General features: G+C 30.9%; 1 protein-coding gene across 1 annotated transcript; it reads left to right on the top strand.

Annotated features, from left to right (window-relative positions):
• The first annotated feature begins 2335 nt into the window (after positions 1-2335).
• LOC136273527 (uncharacterized) lies at positions 2336-6751 on the top strand. Its single transcript, XM_066078060.1, has 5 exons — positions 2336-2753; positions 3528-3618; positions 3981-4160; positions 4655-4797; positions 6414-6751. Exons 1-5 carry the CDS (start codon positions 2439-2441, stop codon positions 6555-6557), a joined length of 873 nt encoding a protein of 290 aa, XP_065934132.1. The 5' UTR covers positions 2336-2438; the 3' UTR covers positions 6558-6751.
• The last annotated feature ends 2357 nt before the right edge of the window (positions 6752-9108 follow it).

Raw genomic sequence — 9108 nt, 5'->3', positions numbered from 1 at the left:
GAAGACGAAAGTAAAAGACAATATATTAAAGAAGATATTACTAGTGTCTTGATCAAGCTTTTCACTAAATAGGTGATTATTTCCGGTTTTTATCTCAATAGAAAAACCTCTGTTTTTTGGTTTTTTAGTAAAACCGTCTTTCACCGGTGAAAACCGCGTGTTTTACCGAGTAACTGCCCTTGTTTGGTCGTGTAGTGTGAACAACGTTGGTAAAATGTTCGTGCAATTACGTACTATTTAATGCTAAAATTTACATTGTTCATAGTTATTAACCATCATTATTTTCAGTTTATGGATTTGTAACTACAGAAAATAAGTAAATTAAATATAAAAGTGATTAATGCATGTAAAAGGCTTTAATTTTAGCAAAGACAATTTTAATTCTGTATTTTATTACGATTTGTGTAGATCAATCCATGTTAAGTGTACATTTGTGGACCGTAGATTCCTTATTTTACGCGGGTACTTAATTCCGTGATTCTGTCGTTTTGTATTAAATCGCGAGAAAGTAAAATCGCGAACACCGATTTTTAATTATATTTCCTAATAATTTACATCTGTCTGAAAAATGTTAATTATGAAATCCGCAAGGAGTGCTTCTAGCGATTTTACGGTGATATTACCTCATAGAGTTTAATTAGGAATTTACAGTAATGAAAAAATTATATCATCTTGGTGCCTGTAGAATTTAACCCGTATCAAATTTAGTAAAATGCACCATATCAACAAAAAACCTAAGACGTTGGAATTACCGCAAAAACATCCCTTGTTCTTTAGGGATCAGCGCCTTTTCATGGTACGAAACGAATGCCATTGATATTTTAACAGCTTTTGTTCTGTTTGAGATTACAATTATTTTCAAATTAAAGACCGAAATCCACGAAATTTGTAAAAAAAAAAAAAAAAAAGTTACAAACTGCGGGAACTGCAATCTGATCGTCGTAGGCTTCATTTCTGTATATTTCTAACTAAACGCGAGCTGGTGATTTAATACCTGCATAAAAGCGCAAAAAGAACCGATCGCAGGTTTTAAGAGACTCACTTTTAAATTTCTGAGCTGTTGTGAACTAAACAACGATATAACTGAAGTTTGGTGATCGTTGTTTTATATTCTAGCATTTGTCACGTAATGCCGGTATCCCAAACATAAATACTCACATGATGTAGGGAGTCTTCAGTGTTAACGACGTTACACATTTGGTTACACATTGCAAATAAAAACGAAATCAAACCTATAAAAATATCAGAGTAAAGGAATAAAATGGTATATGGACATAAGTCTCGATCTAGAAGCGATAATCATTTTTTCAGTAAATAAAACGCATACCCTATACTTATTCATTTAATGACTAAGTATGACATTTTATAATTTACAAGAAATGTATCAGTATCACTAATAAGTATACTTTTATTGCAAATTCGTTGTCAAACCAATCGTAATAAAGTGTTCCCGTATAATCGGAAAGTAACGATTTTAGAAGCGAGACGTTACGCATGATGACAAAGCAAGTATTTATTTAAAAAATATAGGAGCAGCAAGTGTAGCAATCATACTTCATCCTGGCGTCATCATGCTAAATTGATTAACACATGATATTTTTGTCTTCACTGAATGCGTTTCGTGGTTTTCGTCCTCAAATTAATGTTTCTAGTAGAAGTTTTCTAAAGATAACAATGTGGTAAAGAATCAATATGAATCAGAAATTGAACAAAAGAGGGAGCCGGGTACAAAAAATAAAAGGACATGAACTCAAGCACAACATGGATAATGTGAACAGTCCGAAGTGAAATAAAATAATTTTGGATATGAAAACAATAAGTGGAAAACATGAGCAAATGTACGAACGATGAAAGAATTAAGCAGCACGAGAGTACCAACAAAATACGTAGATATTTGTCGGGGATATCTTTCCTTCCTTACACTACACCCTGGAATTTCTTTTAAAGTAAACATACCACATACTTCAAACACACTTTCATCTGTAGAAGGTTACTTTATAATTGGAATAATAATTGGAAACTACATTTTGTAGGCGATGAAAATCAATAGCTGAACAATAGAGTTATACAATAGCATAACTTCATAAATCAATTTCATTTTTAAAGCGTATCATTGTAACTCAGGCAAGCGGAGAGGAATTTGTGATTGATATCTTTAACCACATTGAATAAGGGCTTTAAATTTTGATGATTTTATGACACGACTGAAAATTTTTAATTTGTTCTAATTACCAAAAACAATAGGAAACCAAAAATCGAAAATGAGTATTCTTTTTTTTTCAATTACAATACCGTTTCTGTGAACTTTTACTGTTGACGTTTGATTTTACAAGAACTAGTCACATAAAGCGCTTTGTTCGCAAAAGATCAATAATTCGCCTTCTTCGAGAATAAATTCAACATAATTGGTGTCAAGTTTGGCGAAAACTGTATCCTCTATGATGAACTTGTGCCATTCATCAATGATGTTTCTTGCTCTCTTGTTTATGAATCACTGTTTTGCTGACCTTCGACATGGCTACTCCATGCTACAGTACGGACACAAATTAGACAGAAGGATGATAACGTCGTATGATGGATATAGTATTCTGGATTGTGTGGAGGATTGTCTAAGAACAACACGATGTCGGTCCATCAACTACCACCAGGGAGCCCACTTCTGTCAAACCAACTTTGAAAGCAGAGTATCTACACCTGATCTATATCTAGAAAAGCCTGGATGGATTTACAGTGATATAGAAGACTGGGACAGGGTTAGATATGTTTGTGAATTTTGATTCGATTATATAACTGGTTGATTAAACTGAATAACGAATTGAATTCGAAGTTTTAATATTTATTTTAAACATTATTTTGTTCTTAAAAATCGCGACTGTAATCAATAACTTAAAGAAGCTAATTTAATAATTCATTCTTGTAATGTTAGAAACATTCAAAATTTATCGCTTTGTGTTTCGTAAATGTGCTATCATTATCCACTGACACGAAGACTTGAATATCATGTAATTTCTGATTTCAGTCATTAATGTTGTGTTATCTTTCTTGTGTTGCTTTGCAAGTGTATACTTCTATTAAACATTATGTATTTTTTTCCTGAAAATGCATTAACTGTCTTTGGTTTTATCAATTTGAAATTAAAATATGAAATACTTTGGTGCAAAAAAGTGTCTTATAAATATACTCTCATTGAAATACAATTTACAGATGACTTAATAACATTCAAATTCACTTTGCATGCTTTGCTTAACATATGCAAAAGTGTAACCTCTATGGTGATTTTTTTTTTAAATTTTGTTATTTATTATGTGATGAATTTAAACGTTAGATCAGAGAATGGACAAAGAAAATAGGAATTCAAGCGAAATAATCACTGATTTTTATCATTTATGACAAACGCTGGAATTGAAATTATATATGTTATCACATCTGTACGTTCATCATCGAGAGTTAAAATGATGATTTCATACTTTTTATGGGACATTCTCATTTGAATTTTTTATTTAATTTTTTTTTATTTTTTTTTACAGGTCATTGCAGGAGCGTGTTCGATGTCAAATTGTTCCATGAATGAAAAGTGCATTCCAAAACCTTTTGATCAGTTCACCTGTGTCATTTCAGGTTCTTCATTTTGATATCTTTGTTTTGTATCACAGATAACGTTTAAAAGGACAAGTACGTTTTCTTTTTTTTCGATTTTAAGATTTTATTATGTAGATAAACTAATAGACTACGACAACAGTCCTTTAAATTAGATGTACTTAAAAAAAATAGAACTTGGGACTTTACCTCTGTCTTAATAAACCAACTCTTCAAATCATTATTTTATTCTTTAGCGCTTTATTTTGATGACATCTCAATGTTCGGTTATTTCAGACCAACCTCAATATTTTGAAGATCATTTTAATACCATATGTATTATGTACACCAAAAAAGGAAATATAACAATAACCGAGAATTGATGTTTAATTTTTAATTAACAGATTGTGGTGTACCTTCAAATGAAAGTTTCTCAATGGAAAAGGTTAGGGAATGGGATGCCATTGGTGTAGAAAAAGGAATTCATATTACATGCTCTGCCGGATACAAGCAACAAGGTTCTGAGCGTTTTGTTTGTCGCCCTGATGGATCTTGGATGACAGATTTGAGTTGCACCATGAAAAGTAAGATAACGTGACAAGCTGACTTTGCTACACATTAAACCTGCGAACACCCAAATTCATTAGTAAGACTTGTATTTAGTAAAAAAAAAAGATTCAAATCGCAATGGTATAAATTTGCATGAAAACTAATAAATGTCCTATAACTACCCTGCATTCACCTTCAAAGGACATATCAATATCAACCAATGGCATATGTTTTAATGGAATACATTCATAAATGCTTGATTCAGATTGTATTCAATCATAGACATTTCTAACTTGGGCAAATAAAGCAGATTAGAGATTTTGTAAAAATACAGAGACCCCAAATCGGTAAAAAAAAAATAGATATCAAAAAACAAAAGAAGGAAAAAAAAACACACAGGAAGAAAAGGTGGCTGGCTATTTCATCGAAGACATGTGGTCGTAAACGCACCACTCTTTTTTTTTTTTGAACGATATAGAAAAATACCTAAATAGATATACGACTAATTGATTTTTTTGTTCAATTTTAGAAATACTAGGATGTTTTCAAAATTATGATAGTCGCAATGTTCTAGAATTCGGACGATATGAAATTTCCCCGAATGGGCAACAGGAATGCGAAGTGTTTTGTTTACACCAACAACAGAGCAACTTTAAATATTACGGCTTGCGGGTTTGTAAAGTCTTAGGAAAATAAGGTCTGATGCAGTATGTACTAGTAATTGGACGAAATTGCGACGTGTTTACAACACACTTAGTTGCGTTACATTGCAATGAATATCAAAGTAATAAATGATATAAAGATTATAAATGAAATTGAGAATTTAGTAGTTTTTTTAGTATTCTGTTATCAAAGACCTTTTAAATATCAGAAGGTTTTTGTGTGCATTTGTAAACATAATTCAGCCATCGTAAATATAAAATAGTCGCAGCGGAAAAGAAATAAGCAATAATAAAATAAAATAACTCAAATAACTTTAGAAGCAGGTACAAACCATTTACAAAGTGCCAAATACCTTGCATATACCAAGATCTACAGTTGGGAGTTTGAAAAAGCGTACAGAACAATAAGGCTTGATAGAACACATTTCCTGAAGATGATAAAGCAAGGGACTACCAAATATCAAAAAGGCAAATAACTGTTAACAGAAGAGACAATTTATACGACATTAAATCGAATTTAAATAAGAATGGAGGCAAATCAATATGAAATCAAACTTCGCTGTTTTATGCATTTATGCAAAGATGTAGAAAATAGAAAACATTTGTTTTGGTAAGCAAAGGCTTACAGTATAAAATTACAAGAACGGGAATCTATGGCTGAAGACCTGATTTGTTGGAAGCACAAAAGACTAAGCCCTGTTACTGAGTCATAGTAATGGGGTGTCTCACATGGCATGGTGTAGGCACAATTTAAAGAGTTAATGATAACATAAATGCTTGCAAAATCAAAAGATACTAGATGACAATTTGCATCCTGTTTTACCCCATCAGTTACCATAATGGAAGTTTTTCAATACAATGATCAGACACGTCGTGTGCGTTCCACCCAATATTATTTACAGAATAGAACACGAATATAGCCAACACGCTCATAATAAATTGACGCTTATATTGATTAACATATTGTGAACCTAACGTAGCAATAGCCTAAGAACAAATGGCTGGCAGGCACAGGACCCAACATCAACACCATCGAAATTATCTGTCTTCTAATTAAAAGAAAGCATTGGGGAAGATATAGTAGAATATAGATCAAAGAAGATTATATTTGTAAAATTCAGCTCATCTAGACTCAAATTCGGCCTCAGTACGTATAAACCTATAACAGGCAATTTCTCGACTCTTGCAAAATGGCATTTGACTAAAAAGTCATCTTACAAAGATATTAGTAAGTTTTTATTATTAAGATATTTTTGAATATGAAAACTGAAGCTTAAAGTTTCACTTTATTCTGTCGCAAATGTGAATACGCCGCCATTTTGTCCAACTACTTCATGCATCATTCTCTATGTACATTTTTTGTTTGATATGAATATTACAACTTCTTCGGAAAAAGAAAATCAATGAGTAAAAATTAATGAGTTAAGATAGTAGACCAAAAAAAAACATTATCGTTCATTATTTGATATGACAATTTACACCAAAAAAATAATAATATTTATATATCTTAATAATTTTAAAACTTTTTGACAACAATACTGTCGAACATTTTAAAATGATTGATTTAGTTTGAGACATAACCTAGTCATATCCAAAAGTGCAACTTAACGATGATGTGTTTTTCAGTATGGTAAATATTGCTTTTGCGGCAATGAAATTCTACATTCACCTACTCGTGTGCCTGATGGAGACTGCAATACACCTTGTGTTGGGAACGCTAATGAGTTATGTGGTGGTATGTATAGGTTGTATATCTTTACATATATATAAACAAATTACTTCCATTCTGATAGATTGAATGAAATGCCGATGATTTGATTTAATACAAAAGCCTAACACCTACTATGTGGTTTCATTGCCTTAGTAACAGAGGGTAAATATGTCAAAATAGCATTTTAAATTTATGTATTTATTATAAGTAAAGCCATTCATTCAGAATTTCCAGGCCAATAATTATGAAACAAATTGTCACTTTTCATGAAAAAAAATAAAGTTATAAAGAAATGCATTTTTTCATGGTGTTCCCATAGTCACCTAAAAGAAATTTCAATTTTTTTAAAAAAGACATAGTAGAATTAAAATACAAATTGTACATTTTCTTTGCACCATTAATGCTAAATAATAAAGGATTTAAAGTTAAAAAATAAATGAGAACCATTGTTATTTATAGGAGTTGAACTATAAGGAAAATGCAAATAAAAGTGACATAATTGACTATTTTTTTTTCATATATAAACTATTTCATATAATTTCTCGAGAATCAACGAAGTTTGTCATTTGAATTTTAAACACAACTTGACTAACTATCTGATTTTTGTTAAAAGATACTGTGTTACTCTAGACTGCAATTAGTCAGTATTTTGGTTTGTGATTTTCATTGCTACATCAGTGTTCGTATATAGCGACGATACCTCTGTGTTGCATAACAAGATATATTGAGATACACTATTCAAAAAATCAAGGCAGATATTTATAAGTAATAACAAAAAATTGCAGTTGTAAAGGTTTTTTTTTATTTCTAAGAAAGGTTACAATAGCAAATGGTTTCAATTTTCATATCAAAAATGTATATTGCATTAAAATTGATAGGGACGGACAGATTTAATAGTTACCTAAAAGATTCATTTATAAAATTTAATCTGTTTCCATAGTAACATTTCAAAAGCAATATTTCTTTTATCATGTTCTTCTATAAAATGAAATTCGACCCTTAAAAATGTTTGTTTATCGTATTTCATACTTTATTTTAGTGGGCATTACCATATTGTATGCATTTAAAGTATTTATATTTTGCAATTTGGCCATTTTTTGTATCGGTTATTATGGTAACAGTTCTCCCAAACAACAAAAGGACTATATATGGTTTGAGCATAAAATGGCCCCCTAAAATGAACATTGTCATTTTACTGTAATTCTTTGTTTTATTTGTACAAATATACATTTGAAGTTTTTACATAATTTTCATTTTTATGTTAGTGCTCACAATTTAAAAATATAACATCAAAAAGGTTACCTTTTCCCGCAATTTTCTCATTTTTAACATAAAACGGCTTGTTTTGAGGCAGATTTTCTTTAAGGAAACATCGAGCGACTGCTTGAACAAACAAAATATTTTCACCAAAGATGTATCTCTCCAATACTTATAAGTGACAAAAAGTTCGTTCTTGTTCAAAGAGTCGCTCTATATTTCCCATTCGAAAAAAGATTTGAAAATTGTCAATTTTTGATTGATTTTGATTGAATTATAAAAATAGCGTCACTTCTGACGTCATATACTGCCAGTGAGTGCATATAAATCAAATAAATAGGTGAAAAATAGTTTTCATGTCAACTCTTTTATAAAATAACACAACAAATTAATGTACCTGAAACATTTTAAAAGTAGCGAATTTTAGGGGCCAAATTTGACTGATATCATATAGTGTGTTTGTGCTCATAACAATCAGTGTATTAATGCATTAAAACATAATGAAAATTGGTGATGCTTGACATAGCTGCATAACAAACAGATATAAAACTCTAAGTGACTGTGGGGTCTTGTTTGCGGCTGATGTAATGTACACTGGCGAATAAGATCATCAAAGTGACCTCGTATACATCTTTCATCGTAGGAAATACTTAGGGCGCAAACACTTTATAAAATTGCATCATTTTTGTGCATTTTTTCTCCTCTTTCCATCGACACAATTGCTATCTCCTCATTGACCCTTCGCCAGGATTTCAAGCGCTTGTTAAAGACTCACTGATATACATATAATTCAGACTGATCACCTTAAAAAATCACCCTAATGGATTTGATTAGGCTATGCAAGGGATGATTTGTTGGCTAGGACTAATTGCGAGGTTGTAATGCTTTCATTAATTTTTGTTGCTATGTATTAATATACATGCGAGCAACGATATAGTAACTTTACTAAATTCACACGCACTGAATAAAAAAAACTTAGATAGCTCGCAGGTTTGCTGACGTAACAATGGTACACTGTATCAAATCAAGATTGTGTTTTTCAGTACAAGAAACATTTTTTTTGGAAATTACGTTTCAATGTTTTTTGACAACATTTCAGGTTTTAGTTTATGTTACTTTTTTCACAGCAGATTAAAAAAAAAAGTGTATACAACTTATATATAACTTATAGTGTACATTCAATAGGTAGGGTAACGTACGTCAAACTTATGCGTTGTTGACGGTATTAGAAACTTGTTTCTTATGTAATGTTTCGAATTTTTAGTACACAAATATGCACATCTCTTATCTATTTCGTAAAGCTTTATGAACGAAATGTTGTATTTTATCATCTTTTGTACTTTTCTTTCAATA

Source organism: Magallana gigas, chromosome 1 (assembly GCF_963853765.1).
Source record: "Magallana gigas chromosome 1, xbMagGiga1.1, whole genome shotgun sequence".
NCBI classification, from domain to species: Eukaryota; Metazoa; Mollusca; class Bivalvia; order Ostreida; family Ostreidae; genus Magallana; species Magallana gigas.
The sequence above is the reverse complement of the archived record's forward strand: the minus strand, read 5'-3'. Positions and strand labels throughout refer to the sequence as shown.

Bases quoted from the DNA above. Each gene is read 5' to 3' on its own strand.
- LOC136273527 (XM_066078060.1), top strand. From the start codon at position 2,439: ATGATGAACTTGTGCCATTCATCAATGATGTTTCTTGCTCTCTTGTTT. The intron at 3,619-3,980 runs GTTCTTCATTTT...TTTAATTAACAG, and splicing joins GTTCACCTGTGTCATTTCAG to ATTGTGGTGTACCTTCAAAT. The intron at 4,161-4,654 runs GTAAGATAACGT...GTTCAATTTTAG, and splicing joins TTTGAGTTGCACCATGAAAA to AAATACTAGGATGTTTTCAA.